Raw genomic sequence first — 21,317 nt, 5'->3', positions numbered from 1 at the left:
ATCTGGAAGGATATCTTTTCATTACAATGTTGCACTCCTGCTATAAATAGAAAATCAGGTAGTCTCTACTGAATATTAATGGGGTCCATGGGGCCGATATTCCCATCTGTTGCTCTAACTGTGGACTGAATAATCTGTAGATACTTCCCCTTAATAATTTCCGGCACGGTCTTTGCAGTATCAGTTTTCTCTGGTACAGAAAAGATAATACAAGCCTTTGTTTACTGTTGTAGCATTTTGTGTCCAATAAATTATGACTTGCAGCTATGTAGAATTCAGTGTCTGCTAGACTGCGACTGCTACTTATGTTTCCTTTCTAGCTATCCAAAGGGAAGTTTTTTTCATAGGTAACGAAGTCTTCTGTCTAACTAGTAACCAAATTGTTTCTCACAGACTGGTGACTGCAGCAGATGTCCTTTTCTGTACTATTCAGCCTCCAACAGATGATATAAATAACATATGCAGTAGTATCTATATGGGAAGCTGTAACCTTTAATATGTCTTACAATTGTCCAGTATGTCACGTATAGCAAAGGTTTCTGCAGTCCCTTGTATGGTATCTCGGCCAATATGCAATATAACGGTTACTATTAATGTATTCAATCCTTTCACTAAATATCAGCATCATTTCATAATACTGTATAATTGAATTCAGCAGCTATATAACTGATTCTGCTATAAGCAATGCCTGTAGCTAAGGTTATATGTCCCACTCCTGTAGCTACATTGATAAATGTCATGCAGCTGGGGTTGTATAGTGCATAGTGGGAGTTTACTTGACCCCACTTCTCAGCTGCTGCGCTCCCTCTGTGACTAGGCCACTCCCCCAACTCTATGCTGAATGGCTGCTCCGGAGGGATGGTCACTCACCCAGTCATACCACACCGAATTTGGGTCTATGGGTCTGTGCTGTAGCCTAGCCCCGTCGATTCCTCAGGGAGGCTGTCCCTACTTCTACCAGCCGCTGAATTTGGAGGATCGACTTGCCTGACCAGTGCTCCAGCCCTCCACACTTTCACTCTCCTGGCCTCCTATGCAATCAGTGCTGGCAGAGAGAGGTAAGGCGCTGTCCATCCTGGACTGTAGTCTCTCCTCACCCATGCGTCTACCACCGCGGCAGCTCCAGGTGTCAGCGATTCCCACACTTCACCGAACTGATTTCGATGGGGGTCACCTCCTTTACTGGTAAGAGATCCCCCTGTCCTCCATCACTGCTCCTCACTGTTTCACAGGCTACTGGCTCTTTTTCAACTGCCGCCCCAGCAGCCCCTTTTATAACCTCCTCTCTAACTGCTCGTGACTCCTGCTCCCCGGCTATGGCATGCGGCTGATGCTGCCGTGGGGACAGTCTCCACTGTATTATAGCATACAAATTAACTTTATTAACATTACACATACACATATACTAATATAGCTCCCTAATAGTAACCATGGATTACAACATCATGCTATTATAATTGATAGTGGAATAGGTTCCCTCTTTAACCACTTAACAGCCACATTTTTTTTCTACAAAAACGCTCAGAAATTGTCATATTTTTTGAGTGTATTGTATTAGGTGAAAAACATGTATTTAAACTTATCCAAAACATTTATTTTTTTGTTTTAAATATTGTAACATCAGTAACTTCACAACTTTTATTTTCCCAGTGGCTGCTCATCTGAGCAGCTACCACTAGGGAGCTGGGGGGTTAATTTACATTTCTCCAGCAGCTGCTGATGTCTGCAGACACTGGGTGGGGGGTCCAGCTGTGCTGATCGATCAGCATTGGTTGGCAGCACGACAGACACTGGGAGAGGGTGCAGGGAAGCAGAGAGGTCCGGAAGGTCCCTCTGATAGCAGCAGCTGCAGGAAGATTCTCTTCCTGCAGCTGCCCACGATGTGTATCTGACTGGCCACATCCATCATTTGCGACCAGATCAGAAAACGCACTGCCTGGTGTGGTCACGAACAATGCGACCATGCCAGGCAAGTGGTTAATATATGTTATCTTAACATACCCAGACATGTAAAGTTTCTGTCAATACCGTTTGTACACACAGAAAATGATCTAAATTTGCTAAACTTTATACAGAGTGTGCTTGATTATGATTGTCTGGCTTTCCCACATACATAGATACTAGCAAGCATTGGGGCTTGTCATACTTGAGCTATCAGCTCTTCTGAAACATTTTGTTCGATTTAAGATATTTTGTGTTATACACAACTAGTGATAATTGTAAAATCTGTTAAATATAATCAGCAGCAGCTCCTACTTACATTTAGCAAGGGGGCTGCTGTTACCTCCGTGCCCGGAGAAGAGACAGCCAGCTGCCAGCTCCGTGTCCTGGCACTTGCGCAATGGATCTGGCAGGTGCCGGGACTGGCACATACGCAGACACCACGGTGTCTGTGACTGACAGATAGGACTTCCAATAGGAAGTCACTGCCAGTCACAGTGAAGCTAATGCAGTCACGGACACTGACAGGGGCAGCAGATTTTACCTGTGGTAGCTGCAGTCCTGTAGCCCATTGGTAAAATCTGGCACTGAATATAATCGTGAATATAATCATGAATAATCTGTGCGTGACTTAATCCTCTTTGCCTGACTATTACCATGCTTATGGGAAGGATGTAATAAAGTTGCTTGGAGTAAAATTGGAATTCTGTTTTCTAAAAGTAAATGTCTTCTGTTAAAATCTCCCAACTGAAAAAAAAATACCAATAACTGCATAACAACATTGAATACTTTGACCAAGGTGTGGAAAATCAAATTCAAGATTAACTTATCCACCAGTTGCTGCAATTGTAAAATAATGTGTATATTAATTATCAATCCAAATAAAAGGGGTAGATTTATTAAAGCTTCGAAAGGAGGAGTGGAGAAATTTCCAACAGCAACCAATTATATTTTAGCTATAATTTTTCTAGTACAATTAAAAAGTTATAGCTAGAATCTAATTGGTTGCTACTGTCAACACATAGGCTCTTCTTTCCTTAACAACTTGTCTGGGGTGCTCGCACGTGGTTGCATCTGATGTGACCAGTCAGAAATACCCACTGGGCGACTGTGGGAAGATAATCTTCCAGCAGCTGCCAATCTCAGAGAGTCCTTCTGGCCTCTCTGCTTCTCGGTCCACTCTGGCTGCTCTACTTCGTGGTCCACTCCCCCAGTGTCTGACGTGCAGCCGATCCCTGCCCCGGGAAAATATAAATAAAAAGCTCTCACCTTCTCTGTGTACACCCGGCAGCTGCAGAGAGGAGCAGCCGCCGGGGAAACACAAAGCCAGGATGTCACGAAGTTCTGATTATCGGTGGGCCAATATATCGTCACCGAAGTTTGAAAAAATATATAATTTTTCAAATAATATTGTGTTGGATAAGTTTTATATAGATGTTCTTAACCTGAATCAATCATAAAAAAAAGACAATTTCTAAGAGGTTTTTGGAAAAAAATATTAAGTGGTTATTAACAAAACTTGAAAAAAGAGTAAAATGTTGTAACCTTACTGTAATACCCCTTTTCCACCTAAGTACCGTGTCCGATCCGGGATGTTTAACACGGCTACAACCCGTGTCGGCCACCCCGTTTCCACTACACTTCGACACTGGTTATTCCCGTGTCTGATCTGTTTCCACCTAACCCGGGTAAGCTCTGTAAAAGCCTATTGCTGTCATTACAAATGGACTTTTTACTGTCTCATCAAGATGATGTCATCAAAAGGACCAAAAGGGAGGGGTGGGGCCTGCTCACAGCATTGCAGCGTGACTTCAGAGTGTTTTGTTTGCAACATGCCTTAATGCCTGGATGTGCCCAGCGTAGTGTTGTAGCTGCTGCAATAGATGTGCATCCGCGTTTGTTTGCTGCTGCGGTGCCTGGATGTGCCCAGCGTGTCTCCCAGGGATAACATCATCTGCCAGTGCCCCAGAAGCACCAATCAGCGTCTCAGAGCGTTACTCGGGTCTGAAAACACGTGTAATGACCGTTTCCACTGCACCATTATCCGTGTCATTACCGTGTTCTACCCAGGTAAATAGCCGGGTAGGATTCCCGGGTCACTCAACCCGTGTTGACCCGTTTCCACCTACTAAAAACCTGTGTAAACTATATTGTGTTATAGATAAAAGAAATACAGGGATATGTGTTAGACAAAAAGTATAGGAAGCAAATTGTTGGCACAACTGCAACAACCTTATGTAGCTTCCCCAAAATATTATTTGATATCAAATTTTTAATTTATGTTCTCTATTATGATTTTGTAAAAAATGTTTAGAAATGACCCAATGCTTTCTCTCATTATTAATGCTGGGTATACATACTACAATTATCTGGTTGACTGATCCGAAAATATTGATCGGTCTGGCATGCCGGCTCGTCCAGCGTGTCCCTCCGATTCCCTGCCACAGCCGACCGACAGACATTTCCCCTGTTCCTTCACATGGGAAGGAACTGGGAAATGTCTCCTCCCTGGGGGTGGAGCACCAATATCATGTGACATACACTCTGAGAGATGTCACAGTGTATGTCCCAGATTTCAGCAGTGGCAGATAAAATGCCTGTCCGTCTGACAGGCATTTTATCTGAACCTGTATAAGGTATGTTATGCACATAAAAATTCTGTTTTCATTTGTAAAAAAAATATTTAGTCCTTTTTACATGGAATCTTATCTTTACTTAAAACTAAAACGAAAGTGGACTTTGGTGATGTTCATCTATAAATGCCAGCTTACAGATGCATACTTAATATCACCCTAACTACAAAGCCAGTTCACTTTCCAACTGCATACAAAATAATAACAAAAATAACAAAAACATAACAACTGCATAGATGTGATTGCACAGCACATAAAATTGATTAGAATGCTTTTCATCTTTTAACAAGACAGAAAGAAAACACAAATGTTCATGGACCGGTATAAAATGTCTTGTTAGCAAGCACCTGATTTTTACAGTACCATATTTGTTATACAGTACATATTGTAAAAGCAGTCTATTAGCACCAGCACGTTTGAATTTTTCTTTGTTAGGATGATGAAAGTGTAGTTCAATGGAGATGAGCAAAGATAAGCTCAATTCTGACTCACACACAAACATGTATAATATATATAAATATATCTGAAAATAGAGGAAGAAACAGCAGAGCGCCTATAGTGTAGTATCCTTTAAAACAGTTTTTGTCACACGCAAGAATAATATTGCGCACCGGATTACGGCTTGACACAATGCCTATCGATCCCCTGGTCTTTTAGTCCACGTCTCTGTCGGAATCCTGTAATGAACCAAAGCCTTCTGATCCTATGGAGTCAGTTGAGACAATGCATCAACACCTGTAGAGTTCTGTTGTCCCACAAAAAGGAAGCCCTGTCGGATGATCACAGTCCCAGCAGATGATACCGACTGGGACTGTGATCATCCGACAGGGCTTCCTAAAAGACCAGGGGATCGATAGGCATTGTGTCAAGCCGTAATCCGGTACGCAATATTATTCTTGCGTGTGACAAAAACTGTTTTAAAGGATACTACACTATAGGCGCTCTGCTGTTTCTTCCTCTATTTTCAGATTCCCTTTTGGGCTACGCATACCTAGTGGCACTTTTTGAAGAACTGAGCAGCCACCCGTTAAAACGGGGAAAGTGTGGACTGTTTGGCAATTAAACCTAACACAAGTTTTGGAAGAACTCATTTATTGGACTGGTCATTTGACCAAATTTACTTGTGACTTTAGATTGCACTTTTACAGTAAGGTACTTCGCATAATTTGGACAAGCGCACTGATTTACTCATTTACAATATATATATATATATATATATATATATATACACAACATAGAGAACAAACACAGTTACACTTACTTTGAACGATATCATACATCGATATGCACTGGCGATCTCCCCTAATTAGAAACCAGCAATATAGTGCTGATTGCTAACTAGGGGAGGTCACCCAGTGTGTACCCGGCTAATTACTATAAGTCCCAAAACAATTTTGACCATAACTTCCTAGGTTGTTTTTTTTCTTGTACAAATCATTCTTGAAGGTAGCACCCCATGCGTACGTCTCCACTCTTCTGGCTCTGGCTGCCAAGGTATTATCACAGTTAACAGGACAAAACTAATTCTTGTGGGTTAGAAAACATTATTATTGCGAGGTAAGGGTTGAATTGTGTTTTTCTATGTACTTCACAAGGATCTCTGCTCTCCTTACAATGGTTTCAACTAATTTTGCCACTCCTTGTAAGCCTCCTTGGTTGTTCCAAAATGTGTTGTCCACTTGCAATGACTTTAATAGCATGTTCTGTAAACATCCCGACTTTAGCACTTGAACTGCTGATCCTGGAAACCTAAGAGAGCATAGTAATTATAGATCAATGGTTGTAGCATTATGTTATTAAGAAAATGTATGCTACCAGGAGCTAACCTGACAACTGAAATTTAATAAATTGTTACCAGTGGGTTAAAATGATTTCTACATGCTTGCAGTTTTAGTACATGAGGAGGAGTTTTACACAAAATTTGAGTAGTCTTTACACAGATGGTAAACAGACCTTGAAGACAAGACAAGAGTCACTGTGTTGTCTATAACACAGGGTGGGGACACTGAGCATTATGGTCCAAATACCATTTAGTAGGAGAATATAGGGAGTAGCTCAGTAACCAAAAATACAGCATATGAAGAGTGGTATTCCCTGTGTTTAATCGGGATTCAGTTAGGACAGTCATGTAATATGTGTCTGTGCTGTTAACGTCACATCAAATGTGTCTGTATTGTCTCATTAACCCTAGAACACTAACCTTAAAATATAAATAAAAATAACGCTAACCATGGGTCTGAGAGACCCAACTATTTAGACCCATACTGTTCAGACATTAATCCTTGAATATTCTAATAATGTATACATGTTTTAGAATTCAAGGGTACGTCATAAAAAAAATACATAAGGGCCATTGTTTGAGTTTTCGCCTGAAAGAGGCAATAGAGCACAACTGGTTGAATGTGTCCACTCCTCCTTTGGTGTTATTGTATGTTGTTATTATATCGGGTTTCTCAGTTGTAGGAGTGATGTATTTTCCAGAGTGCATTGTAGACAGCAAGACAACAAACTTTGGTCGCTTCGGATGAAACGAACCCAGGTAAGTTTGTTATCAGATGTTTCACACTATTGCTAACCATGGGTCTGAGACCCGACTTGTCTATAACAGGTAAACTATCAACATTCCCAAAATTTTCGCATAATGGCTGATATAGATCTAATATTATAGTAAGGTACTGAAGATATCAGATTTAAAAGAAATTGTCACCCTGTTAGTAAATGATTTGTGTATAATGTGTATAAATTGTTATTGCAACGTAATTAATCCACGCTGCTACACGTACAGTAACTTTAGGCCGTGGTTCCTTAACCACTTGCCTGGAATGGTCGCATCGTTTGCGACCACACCAGGCAGTGCGTTATTTGATCTGGTTCGCAAATGATGCGACTAGTCAGATACACAGTGTGAGCAGCTGCGGAAAGAGAATCTTCTTGCAGCTCTGCTTTCCTGCACCCTACCCCCAGTGTCTGCCATGCTGCCAATCACTCCTGTGCAATGTAAATGTAAATTAGCCCTACCGCTAGTGTGTACCTGGTGGCTGCAGCCGCTGGGAAAATGAAAGTCGCAATGGTACCGATGTTCCTATTGTTCCGATGATGATCATCCTAACTTCTGATGTTTGAAACCCAATTTTTTTTTCATAAATTTAACAAAAAAACTTTTTTTTTTTAAACAAATTTGTTTGAATAAGTTCAAAAGCATGTTCTTCACGAATTCACTCATAAAAAAACCCCATCAATTTTTGAAAGTTTTTTAGAAAAATATTTGTCAGTTAAATGAGTAATAAATTATTATACTTACTTTTCATCACTGACTGGAAAAATTAATTATTTCATCAGTGCTTAGAGCCTTATTCAGTTTTGTTAGCAAACCAAAAAAGCAAGCAACTGGGAAAACCATGGGGGTAATTCAGACACCGCAATGCGCAGGCACGTCGCACGGCTATAAAGCGGATAGCCGCTCAGCGATGTGTTTGTGCGAAGGATCCATTCACATGGGTGATCGCAAGGAGATTGACAGGAAGAGGGCGTTTGTGGGTGGCAACTGACAGTTTTCAGGGAGTGTTTGGAAAAACGCAGGTGTGTCCATGCGTTTGCAGGGAGGGTGTCTGACATCAAATCCGGTCCTGTACAGCTTGATGTAATTATCCAAATAATTTTTACAGGGTTTGCCCTGTGTGGTGTAGGGGTATGCTCTCCTGTGCTGCATATTGTTATTATATTAATAACTCCAAATAAACAGGTTATATTATTATTATCCAAAAATTTTTTACAGGGTTTGCCCTGTGTGGTGTAGCGTACCGCTCGCCTGTGCTACATATTATTATAATAGCTCCAAATAAAAGGGTTATTATTATCCAAATTATTTTTACAGGGTTTGCCCTGTGTGGTGTAGGGGTACGCTCACCTGTGCTGCATATTATTATAATAGCTCCAAATAAAAGGGTTATTATTATTATTATCCAAATGATTTTTATAGGCTTTTCCATGTGTGTGTGGTTTAGGGGTACGCTCAGTGGCGTCACAAGGCGGGTGCGGGGGGTGCGGCCCGCACCCGGGTGTGACACCTGGAGGGGGTGACACCAAATGTCAGCTCCTCCGTAGTGACAGGAGCCAGGTGCTGCAGTGTGAAATTCCGCTACAGCACCCGGCTCCTGTCATAGCAGAGGAGCCGACAGCACACTGAGACCGTCTCTGGGGGAAGCCCAGCATCTCCGGAGATGCTGGGCACGCCCCCAGAGTGACGATACCAGTATCCCCGCGAAGCCACGCCCCCTAGTTGTAAGACCACGCCCCCTTTTTTTGCCGCGATCGCGGCAGTACATCAGGGGTGCGCACCGGGTGTCACCACACCTGGTGACGCCTCTGGGTACGCTCTCCTGTGCCACCAATATTGTGCGTGTATTACATCTGTGCAAATTCCAGCACATCCCATGTTTTGCACATACAATTAATTTGGTGGAGCAGAATTTTTTGAGAAATGACAGGGGTGGGCCGAAAAATGTACAGGCCACTTTCTACATTCAGCCACTGCGCGCCACTCCTAGATGGGCCTGGTGTTTGTGCTGCACACTTGTGTCACTTAGCTTAGTCATACAGCTACCTCATTGCACCTCTTTTTCTTCTTTGCATGATGTGCTGTTTGGGGCCTAGTTTTTTAAATCTGCCATCCTGACACTGCAGTGCCACTCCTAGATGGCCCAGGTGTTTGTGCCGCACAGTTGTGTCGCTTAGCTTAGCTTAGCTTAGCTTAGCCATCCAGGTACCTCATTACACTTCTTTTTTCTTACTTGCATGATGTGCTGTTTGGGGCCTATTTTTCAAATCTGCCATCCTGTTTGACACTGCAGTGCCACTCCTAGATGGGCCAGGTATTTGTGCTGCACACTTGTGTCACTTAGCTTAGCCATCCAGCTACCTCACTGCACCTCTTTTTCTTCTTTGCATGATGTGCTGTATGAGGCCTATTTTTTTAAATCTGCCATCCTGTCTGACACTGCAGTGCCACTCCTAGATGGGCCAGGTGTTTGTGCCGCACACTTGTGTCGCTTAGCACCTCTTTTTTCTTCCTTGCATGATGTGCTGTTTGGGGCCTATTTTTTAAATCTGCCATCCTGTCTGACACCGCAGTGCCACTCCTAGATGGGCCAGGTGTTTGTGCCGCCAACTTGTGTTGCTTAAGCAAAATCATCCAGCTACCTCGGTGCAACTTTTTGGCCTAAATAACAATATTGTGAGGTGTTCAGAATAGACTGGAAATGAGTGGAAATGAATGTTATTGAGGTTAATAATACCGTAGGATCAAAATTACCCCCAAATTCTACGATTTTAGCTGTTTTTGTGTTTTTTTCAAAAATCATCCAGATCCAAAACCCGAAATGGTGGTTTTGGCTAAAGCAATCCAGATCCAAAACACGAGCTAGGATCCAGATCTTAAACCAAAACACGAAAAGTGCCCGCCGCACATCTCTAGTTTTAGATTTAGACATGGTTTTCCCATCTGCTAACTTTTTTGGTTTGCTAACAAACCTGAATAAGGCCCTTATGGCTGGCCATCGAGTCTGAACCTCAGGATCTCCCTCAGATGAATGAAGATGTAAGGGACATAGGACCTCATTCAGTAAGGATTCGAAATTCTGCTAAACAGCAGAATTTACAATCCTTTTTTTTTTTGCATGCTGGGGGCCACCCATTGCAGGTCAAGGCCGCCCAGAATGCAGACCAACACCCACCCACTGTGATCATGCTGTAATTGCGTTCGCGCCGAAATTACAGCGGGATCACAGAAATTATTGAAGCCACCTGGGTGACGTTAGAAGACCCGCTGCCATTTTTTAATTCTGAGCGGCTGTATGTGATGACAGCTGCCCTGAAAAACGCTGCTGACATGCCCCTGTTCATGTTGTCACCCCCTTTCCCCCCCCCCCCCTCCGCAACGCTCCGTCTCCGCTTTGGAAATGGAGCGCTGCCGCCCTGCGAACGCCTCTGCCTGTCAATCAGGCAGAGGCGTTCTCATTTAATGCGGGCAACCTGCATTAACTGTGGGCGCATGCACAGGACGGGACCTGCGCATGCGTACGCGGGTCCTGTCGCTGATTTTGTAGTCGCATTGCGTTTGCAATGCAACCTGTATCAGCCTCATATTTATGAACTATCAGTTCAGTATTGATTCTTGTTTAATTAGCATTCTTTTGAGAAGCATCCTGTTTTGCTAACATCACTTACATGCACCAATAAACTGTATTTATATATTTTAATACAATACTGAGTCTCAGAGCATATTTACTGATTGACATACAATAAGGGGGAGATGTACTAAGCCCTGAAAAGTGATACGTTTGCTTGAATGTACTTTGAAACATCAGCTGAGTCCAGCATTTGTCCATCAGTAGAGCAGTGGTTCTCAAACTTTTTTGACTCATGGCGCCCTACATTATTAGAATATTTTTCATGTCACCCCTAGGCCCAAAGTTTCTTATTGTGAAATTTAAAAAGAAATATTAAATTAAGTAAATAGTGTTTATATATCATCCTTAGGCTCAATTGTGTGGTGAGGGACAAGATTCACTTCTGTTTGTCCACATATTTTACGATTAGCAGTCACCAACACTGGTTTTGCCCATTACATTGATCATAAATAATTAGAATTGGTCCTGGACAACAAATCCAAGGCACCCCTGCAAGTGTCCCGAGGCACCCCAGGGTGCCACACCACACAGTTTGAGAACCACTGCAGTAGAGTTACTTTTTTTTTGCATAAAATCCATCTGTGACATTAACTAGCAGGGCCAAAGTATAATAGTGGGTGGCAGTACATACATAGAACAAGCACATTAATGGAGAGCAGGACAGCATTCCTCAGCGGCTCAGCTGTTTTGTGTGGTCCCTGCCCCCTCCCCAGCAGCTTTGCTTGTCGATGAGCAGAAGACCAGGCTGTCTCTGTGCTCAGGGCTGTCCGCAGCTCCTTGCGATCCTGGGACAAAAGGCAGGGCGTTGCAATCCAAAACCCGAAATTCAGATTTAAAATCTGAATTCCGAACCATGGAAAAATCTGACCCGGTATTCGGTTCAGATCGGATCTCCTCTGTAGATCCGGACCGGGTTTTGGTTAGGTTCGGATCCACAAAATTCGGGTGGATTCGGATTTCTGGAAAACCGAAGCGCACACCGCTACTGACTACAGTGAGACATGAAAGTTTCAGCTTGTTAGCTGTCATCTTGTTTCAGCTTTACATTTGATGTTACCAAAAACATTTTTATCCATCTTACCCATCAATCCCTTGCAAAAGCCTAAAGTTCAGACTGTTGTCAGGGTGGTTTGGTCTTCCAGCATTGTCAATGTAAACTAAGTGAGAAGGGTCGCTCTGGCGTACCTATAAAAACAAAGCAAGTATGAGGTTTGTATCGATGAATCTTAATCATAAAAAATAACTTGAAAACTAATATAAGCAGTAGTTAATTTCATGTTTTGTTTAAAGCATACCCTACCACCAGCAGTATTCTGCCTCCAATTCAAGGGTGAGTTGTGTGATTTGAGTAAAATAGGCAACTCACGTTAGTACATATTTGGCACACCCAGGACTATTCTGTTGGTTTTACTGTTCTTTTAAAGTAGAAGGCATAAAATATGCACATGCTTATTTGAAAACTCAATGTTCAGGGTTTGGGACGGAGACACTGATCACCTCCCCTGGATCTGCCCCTGATCTGCACTGCAGGTACATGCCAGATCCGCCAATAAGAAGAGTGCTTCACAAACACCTACCAGAATGTGCACTAAGACAAGTTCCTTTGGGTTGCGACATTTGTCATGCAGAAGATCTTCCACACACGGCTCTGTGGGGTCCGGGTTAAATCCACAGCAGTATCTGTCTAGTCGATCCTGAACCTGTGTAATGATCACACTAAAATGTAAACTTGCAAAAGAGGAGGCTGTTCTTTATCTTCTTTTCAGTAGAAGTAAACTTGAAACATAAATTTTAGTCATCTTTGTCAGTGAGCAGCTACTTCCTGCCAAGTACACCCGGCCAGCAGCAAGTTGCCCCCTAATTATTCTCAGATCAGTCTGGGTTCATAGAGCCACGGACTCGGCAAGCTGTTAATGCACAGCAGGCCCACATCAACTAAAATGTGTTCCATGACTGTTAAATTGGTGGTGACTTATTCTATATAGCTTGGCTAATTGCATCCCATCGATTGTCAACTGTATTTAAATTTGGTCACGGGTGAGCCCTCTGCTTTAGGTTGAATGTATTTGTGATATTTTTGGAACCATTCAGATATTTCCATGTCATGTGGGGTTATGTAGTATATTACTGTATATTACTGAAAAATGCCATTCGTGAAATGCTGCCATGAAGGGATTTGTCTGGTCTGCACCAATGCTCTGATAGCAGAGAAGCTGAAGCGCCACCAGACTGCGCTAATGACACACAGTAGGTGAATTCATGGACACACGCCGTTTGTCATATACTGGTTCTTTTATCAAATTACTCATCAGACTAAATAATAATCCAATCAACTTGTATATTGGCCCTCATTCCGAGTTGTTCGCTTGCTAGCTGCTTTTAGCAGCAGTGCAAACGCTAACCCGCCCAAAATAATTTTGTGCAGCTTCAGAGTAGCTCCAGACCTACTCCTAGCTTGCGATCACTTCAGACTATTTAGTTCCTGTTTTGACGTCACGAACACACCCTGCGTTCAGCCAGCCACGCCTGTGTTACCCCAGGCACGCCTGCGTTTGTATCTGACACGCCTGCGTTTTTCCACACACTCCCCGAAAATGGTCAGTTACCTCCCAGAAACACCCACTTTCTGTCAATCACTCTGCGGACAGCAGTGCGACTGAAAAGCGTCGCTAGACCTTGTGTGAAACTGCATCGGCTGTTGTGAAAGTATGTCGCGCGTGTGCATTGCGCCCCATACGCAGAAGTGCCATTTTTTTGCCTGATCGGTGCGCTGCGAATGAAAGCAGCTAGCGATCATCTCGAAATGACCACCATTGTTCCAATATCCAATGTAATTGCAACTCTGGGTATTATTCAGAGACCGGCGCTGATTAACGGAGTCGCAGGTGTGATAATATGCAAATACTAGTTTCAGTATTCCCCTTGTACATTATCGTTAGTCGGAGAGTGCAAGCCCTGAGACACCCATTCTCTGCGACCCTGCACGCCGTAGCACCTAGCATCTAGACAGTGCACCATCAGTGCATTCACCATTGACACTTGCCTCTGTCTACGGCAGGTGCAGTGTCTCCGTCTCAGCATGGCCTCTGTGGTAGCGGTTATGCATTTGAGCATGCAGTACTCTTTCAATGCGACACTACCATAACACGTCAACATGGCAGTATATTTTGCAACTTAGGGCCACCGCCAAGTCACTGCCCAGTAACACCCCACTACTCCATTTCTCATCCCAGCATTCCCATATGCAATGGTATCTTTGTGCGCACAGTCAGGGTAAAGCATGTGTCATAGGGATTATCAGAATAATTTGCACATGCGCAGCAGAAAATAATTGCTCAACTGCAACAACATCGGTATTGCATAGTTACCGTCCACCTGTGAATCAGGCCATTTATGTGTTTACTCACAGAGTGTGACCCTTTATTAAGTGGTTTACTGACTGAATGTTACTTGGGCAGTGACCCATTCTCAATACACTCGTGATACTGGTGTGCATAAAAAAATCCATCAGTGTTTCCTGTTGCCATGACACTTTCAGCCACAACATTTTCTGCTTCTGATATGCACAAACACTCCATTTGTACTTGCCTACCAGCTTTAAGATATGATGCTGTCACGGAAACCAGTGGGGTAGTGTATGGGAATCAGAAGGTGGTTGGCTGGAAGACCGATCGAAATTCCAGATTCTCTTGAAATTGTAGGCAAGACTACAGCGCATGGGACATTTGGACCTTTCAAACAACAAGCAGTTTTCAAGGTCTATTAAGTGTTGAGGAAATAGTAAGGGAGTGCTGGAATCGAGCTAAGAATACCAAAGGCCTTATTCTGAGTATCATGCAAAAGCACATGCAGCAACATCTATTGGCGGTCACCGCCTGCGAGCTTATGCAAAGGTCACTACAAACTCAGTCCCTTGTGCACATACATTCGTCCAACTATTAAAGCTGTGAGATGCCCACTTTCAGCGTCCATGCTCGATTTAATACCGACTGGAATATCCTTATACGCCACCATCAGTTGCACCAGCCCCTGATGGCAGTTTCTCCATCTGACCACGGCCTCTTGTGCCTGCGGCTGTGAATCTGGGAACACATCTTACACTGACACACTAATGACACTCCCATAACACGCCCAGTGAAATGACCTCATTTGAGTGCATTTGGGGTCTATTCATGAAGCAGTAAAAAGTGTCGAGAAGTGAACCAGTGGAGAAGTTGCCCATGGCAACCAATCTGCAGTGAAGTAACATTTATAATTTGCATACTATTAAAATTATACAGAGCAGCTGATTTTTTGCCATGGGCAACTTCTCCAACCAATGTCCAGGAATGCCCATCACTTTACCGTCTGTCCCAATCACAACAGCCCCTTGGTGCGTACACTCTGGGTAACGCATCAGCCATACAAGATTACAAATTTTTTTGCGCATGAGCAGCTGCAAATAATCGCTCAGCTATGTGCGGATTGAGTGCGACTCAGAATCAGGCCTCGAGTGTCCATCTACGTCTTTCCTTCTGAAATACTGTTTATCTTTGGATCAATTTGTATTGTAGGTTTAGTTTCCTAAACCTAAATGTGTGTTTGGCAGCCTGAAATGCTCCAGCTGTTACTGAACTATGAATTCTATTAGACAAGCTGTGACAGGCTGAGGGAATTGGATGCAGAATATGACAAGACATGTTCAATACCTACTGTAACTGATTTTTTTATGCCAAAATCTAAAATACCTGTTCATTAGATGCTTAAACATTCAGGCTAATATTCTGTCAACCTCCTGCAGAAATACAGTTTAGGAATGGCTTGTCTTTTCGTATGATAATCCAGCAGTTGCTATGCATAGTGGAAGTAATATATGCAAACCTACGCATAAATCTCTCTAAATCTACATAATATTTTGTTATGCTGGGTACATACTTGACGATATATCGGCCATTCAATTAAATGCGCAATATATCGTGGGTACATCGATGGGTGTGTACCAGTGATATGTCTGTGAACGATGTTGTTCACAGACATATCGCATCGGCCCTGCAGCACGGCCGATGTCCGATATCTCTGCAGATATATCTACTCATTGTGCTATGTGTACGGGCAGTCTGCCAACCGCCCGTACACTTGCTACAGAGACCGCGGGTGACTTACAGCACAACTGGGTAGGCACATGTAAATGCCCACCCAGTTGTGACGTCAAGCATGACTCATCAAGCCGATGATCTGTAAGTGTGTATGCATTTACTAATGGGCAGATAGGTCCGAGGCTTTGTCGGCCTAGTGTGTACCCTGCTTAACGCTGTCCCATTTCTTCAATGCACCCACTACAAGGTATACGGGAGAGCCACTGGAGAGGAGGACTGGCAGCTGGGGTAAGTATAGGAGCAGGGGGGTTAGGGAGTCATCGGGGTGGAGCTGCAACGGAAAGAGGTGGGATGGAGCCACTAAGGGGGGTGGGGACAGCAGAGAGGTCCATTAAACTAATATTAGATGGATGGCAAACCCTTGGCAAGTACTGCAGTAGACTCAGGGTGCCATCCATTGAGATATATATATATATATATATATATATATATATACAGTACTGTTCACAGGTTTTAGGCGGGTGTGGAAAAAATTCTGCAAAGTGAGAATGATTTAAAAACTGGGAGTGTTAATAGTTTCTTTTGATCAATTAACAAAATGCAAAGTGAATACACAGAAGGAAAATCTAAATCAAATTAATATTTGGTGTGACCACCCTTTGCCTTCAAAACAGCATCAATTCTTCTAGGTACATTTGCACACAGTTATTGAAGGCAGGGAGGTTATTCCAAACATCTTGGAGAACTAACCATAGATCTTCTGTGGATAAAGGCTTACTCAAATCCTTCTGTCTCTTTATGTAATCCCAAACAGACTCAATGATGTTGAGATCAGGGCTCTGTTGGGGCAATATCATTCCAGGAATCCTTGTTCTTCTTTACACTGAAGATAGTTCTTAATGACATTGGCTGCGTGTTTGGGATCGTTGTCGCGCTGCAAATACATTTGGAGCCAGACGCCTCCCTGATGGCATTGTATGATGGATAAGTAGCTACCTGTATTTCTCAACATTGAGAACACCATTAATCCTGACCAAATCCCTAACTCTGTTTGCTGAGATACAGCCCCAAACTTGCAGTGAACCCCACCATGCTTCTCTGTTTCCTGTTACTCATTATTGTACTACTCTCCAGTTCTTCAGCTAACAAACTGCCTTCTGTTACAGCCAAATGTTTCTACTTTTGACTCATCAATCCAGAGCACCTGCTGCCATTTATCTGCACCCCAGTTCCTATGTTTTCATGCATAGTTAAGTCGCTGGGCCTTTATTCCACGTTGAAGGTATGGCTTATTGGCTGCAATTCTTCCATAAACACCACTTCTGGCCACACTTCTCTGAACAGTAGATGTATGTACCTGGGTCCCACTGGTTTCTGCCAGTTCTGAGCTGAAGGCCCTGCTGGACATCTTCTGATTTCTAAGGGAAGTAAGCATGATAGGTCGTTTATCTGATGCACTAAGTTTCCTTGGCCGACCACTGCTTCTACGGTCCTTCTTTGTGCATCTTCAAAAGAGCTTGAACAGCACATCTAGAAACCCCAGTCTGCTTTGAAATCTTTGCCTGGGAGAGACCTTGCAGTATAACTATCTAGTGTCTTGTTGCTGTGCTCAGTCTTGCCATGAAGTATGACCTGTGATATGAAACAGTCATCCACAACCTCAACTTTGTAGCAGAGTTTGTCAGTTCCTCGCCCAGTTTTAAGCCTCCGACACAGCTGTTTCTGTTTCAGTTAATGACTGCGTTTCAACCTACATATGAAAATAATGATCAGTGATCGCAAAAACGCGCTATAGCGCGTATTTTACCCGGTTTTGAGTTCAGGGGACTCACTTCTCTAAAATGGGAGGGTCCCTGGGGACGCGCTCCGCTGCGGCCAATTACAATCTTGTTAAATGAGTGATTCCACTGTGGGGGGAGGAGGGGAGTAACACGGAGGCGCCGATTCGTCACTTATGGACGCGGCAGACTGAGCGCTGCTGTTGTTGGATACCTTCGCTTCGGCGCCCTCGGATCGTTCCCGCACTCATGTACTTAGCGGCCCGCCTCTACATAGGTCAGTGTCCCCGCCGCTACGGTCAGCAGAACTGAGCGCCGGACGGTGTGTGTACAGTGTATATCTCACACCATATCCCGGTCTCTGCGCTGCCGTGTACTGACCACTTGCTGCCCGCTGTATTTGTGCCTGCATATGGGCTCTGCCAGTGAGGAGGTGCTCGCACTGTGCCAGGGTGTAAGTGGAGGGGGCCAGTTACATGCGTGTGTGCCCGGATTGTAAGGGGAGAGGGTCAGTGGGTGCCCGGGGTATAAGAGGTGGAGGATTATGAGATGAGCAGCTGCTGTGTGTTTGTGTCTGGGGTATGAGGTGTGTGTGTGTGTCTGGGGTATGAGGTGGGCAGCTTCTGTGTGTGTCCAGGGTATGAGGTGGGCAGGTGCTGTGTGTGTGTCCAGGGTATGAGGTGGACAGATGCCGTGTGTGTGTGTGTGTGTGTGTGTGTGTGTGTGTGTGTGTGTGTCCAGGGTATGAAGTGGGCAGGTGCTGTGTGTGTGTCCAGGGTATGAGGTGGACAGATGCTGTGTGTGTGTGTCTGGGGTATGAGGTGGGCAGCTTCTGTGTGTGTGTGTGTGTCCAGGGTATGAGGTGGGCAGGTGCTGTGTGTGTGTGTGTGTGTGTGTGTGTGTTTGTGTGTGCCCGGGGTATGAGGTGGGCAGCTTCTGTGTGTGTGTGTCCAGGGTATGAGGTGGGCAGGTGCTGAGTGTGTACCCCGGGTATGAGGTGGGCAGCTCCTGTGTTTGCCCAGCGTATGAGATGGATAGCTATGACGTTAAGGCCACTGTGGAGAAGTTGGAGGGTTCATGGCAGGGGTGGTAGTCATGTGACCACCGGTCGGCTGACCGACAGTCACATGACCTCCTCCGTGAGCCCGACGGCTCACTATCCCGATGGTCGGCATGCCGACCAACAGGGACTATTTCCACTCGTGGGTGTCCACGACACCCATAGAGTGGGAATAGAACCCGTGGCGACCGCAGGTCGCCACCGAGCCCGCAGCGTGGCGAGCGCAGCGAGCCCGCAAGGGGCTTGCTGCACTCGCCCCTCCCCGCCGGGATCCCGGCGTCGGTATGCTGCCGGGATCCCGGCGTCGGTAAGGTGACCGGCGGTCAGGAGACCGCCGGTCACCCGTACTACACCCCATGGCAGGATAGTGGTTATACTATGTTTACTTATGGGATAAACAATTATTCAGATTTCCTCACTCATTCGTGATGTAAAAACTTACAGCAAACTTATTATTTATGCAGTGGGTTTGTTTAGCTAAGATGGGTAATGAAGTGCCATGGATGGGACCACATGCACAGGTTAATTGGTGGGTTTGTAGCTTGGCAGAAGTCTGGTTTGTGTGGAACGTATAACGGTAACTATCTATGTATGTGGTATTCTGGCCTGAGTTATGGACATGTGCAGCTCTGTTGTGACTGATCCCTATAGCATAGAGGCCATATACAGCCTGTCAGGATGCAGAGATCGGGAGTTGCTGGTGGCGAGACCTGTAGTGTCCACTGCAGCGTTGGGGATGGCAAAGGGGAAGACTGTCTGCACGCACTGTCTATGAGTAACACACACTGTCTAAGGGGCTCTACCTGGCGCAATGTATAAGTGGCATTACTGTGTGATGTAATGCAAATAACTAACACTAACTGTGTGGTGTAATGTGAATTGTTACTCTTATGCGGTCACGCCCCTTTTACATGAAGACATGCCCCTACATTTGGCTGCGCGCCTTCGGCGCGCATTGTCCCTGATTTCGATGTAGTACAGAGGGGGAGGCACCAATTCACTTTCTGACACAGGCCACTAAAATGTCTAGTTACATCTCTGGGGCAGAGTGTCATGTGTGCTACACAGCCCAGCAGTATCGTCATCCCCTCCCCCTTATTGCAACACTTTTGTAGTGTCCAAATCAAGTCTGTGTCTTAATAAGTAATAAGATTAATAACCTTTATTTTGATGGGACCCAAAAAAGGACGGGTAGGACCCCAATTTTTTAAAAGTGAGGGGTCCCTGGGACCCACTTTTTTGGGGGCTCAGCGCGATCACTGATGATCATTATCACCTGCTTGGTATGATTGGTTAATCATACACCTGACTAAGGGGGTCATTCCGAGCGATTAAGGCAAATATGCGCATGGTACGCAGTGCGCATGCGGTAAGTATTTTAGCACAAATCTTAGTAGATTTACTCACTTCCGAACGAAGAATTTTCATTGTTGAAGTGATCGGAGTGTGATTGACAGGAAGTGGGTGTTTCTGGGCGGAAACTGACCGTTTTCTGGGAGTGTGCGAAAAAAACGCAGGCGTGCCAGGATAAAACGCGGGAGTGTCTGGAGAAACGGGGGAGTGGCTGGCCGAACGCAGGGCGTGCTTGTGATGTCAAACCAGGAACGAAACAGCCTGAGCTGATCGCAGTGAAGGAGTAAGTCTGGAGCTAATCAGAAACTGCTAAGAATTTTCTATTTGCAATTCTGTGAATCTTTCGTTCGCTATTCTGCTAAGCTAAGATACACTCCCAGAGGGCGGTGGCCTAGCGTGTGCAATGCTGCTAAAATCTGCTAGCGAGCGAACAACACGGAATGACCCCCTAAAATCCTACAAAAACCCTGACTTTGTGCAAGTGTACCTAGAAGATTTGATGCTGTTTTGAAGGCAAAGGGTGGTCACACCAAATATTGATTTAATTTAGATTTCACTTCTGGTCATTCAGTTTGCATTTTGTGAAGTGTTCTATTTTCGAAAACATTCATACTTTGCAGAATTTTTTCAACATCTGCCTAAAACTTTTCCACTGTTTATATAAATATATATATATATATATATATATATAATGTAGAAAAGAAACTGCGGCACTCCAATGAATAAATGCATATTTAGTGAAGAATCATGACAGCAGGTACTGGGGCAACGTTTCGGTACGCACAGGTACCGTTGTCAAGCCCTGTGCTGTCAAGCTGAACAAAGAAATAAGCATAACAATAGAAAATAACTTACCTAAGTACTAAAGCGTCTCCCGCCGCTGGAGGAGGCCGGGTTCCGGCAACCGGCCTCGTGGTGTCCGTCCACTGGGGTCGCTTGCCGATGACGTCAGACCGCCAGCGCCGGCAGGATCCGACACTGTATTGAGATAGTGTATCCATTTTGTTTCACATCTAAGGAGTTTTCCACCTGGGTCCCCACCTCGTAAAGAGGCTGGGACGTGATCTATAAGCATGTGTCTAAGGGAGGAAAGAGGGTGGCCCATTTGTTGAAAGTGTCGTGCCACAGGTTGATCAGAGTTCCCACTGGCGATGGCTTTCCCAATCGACGACCGGTGTAGCGCCATGCGTTCTCGGGCTGTGCGAATCGTTTTGCCCACGTAATATAATTTACATGGACAAATGATAATATAGATCACGTAGGTGGAAAGACACGAGAGTGTGTGCTTG

The 21,317-nt window shown here is 44.4% G+C and overlaps 1 protein-coding gene across 2 annotated transcripts in view; it reads right to left on the bottom strand.

Moving 5' to 3' along the window:
• Positions 1 to 5,545: 5,545 nt before the first annotated feature.
• Positions 5,546 to 21,317, bottom strand: part of GASK1A (golgi associated kinase 1A) — a 112,022-nt gene continuing 96,250 nt past the window's right edge. The window contains exons 3-5 of one of the 2 annotated variants that reach the window (XM_063922308.1): positions 12,340 to 12,462; positions 11,844 to 11,947; positions 5,546 to 6,323 (exon numbers count right to left, since the gene is read on the bottom strand). In XM_063922308.1, the coding sequence (XP_063778378.1) occupies positions 6,122 to 6,323; positions 11,844 to 11,947; positions 12,340 to 12,462 (429 nt within the window). In that variant the 3' untranslated portion in view covers positions 5,546 to 6,121. The remainder of the gene's footprint in view (positions 6,324 to 11,843; positions 11,948 to 12,339; positions 12,463 to 21,317) is intronic. The other variant, XM_063922309.1, reaches the window with a different exon arrangement.

This window comes from Pseudophryne corroboree, chromosome 5 (genome assembly GCF_028390025.1).
Source record: "Pseudophryne corroboree isolate aPseCor3 chromosome 5, aPseCor3.hap2, whole genome shotgun sequence".
NCBI classification, from domain to species: Eukaryota; Metazoa; Chordata; class Amphibia; order Anura; family Myobatrachidae; genus Pseudophryne; species Pseudophryne corroboree.
This window is presented reverse-complemented; position numbering and strand designations above follow the sequence as displayed.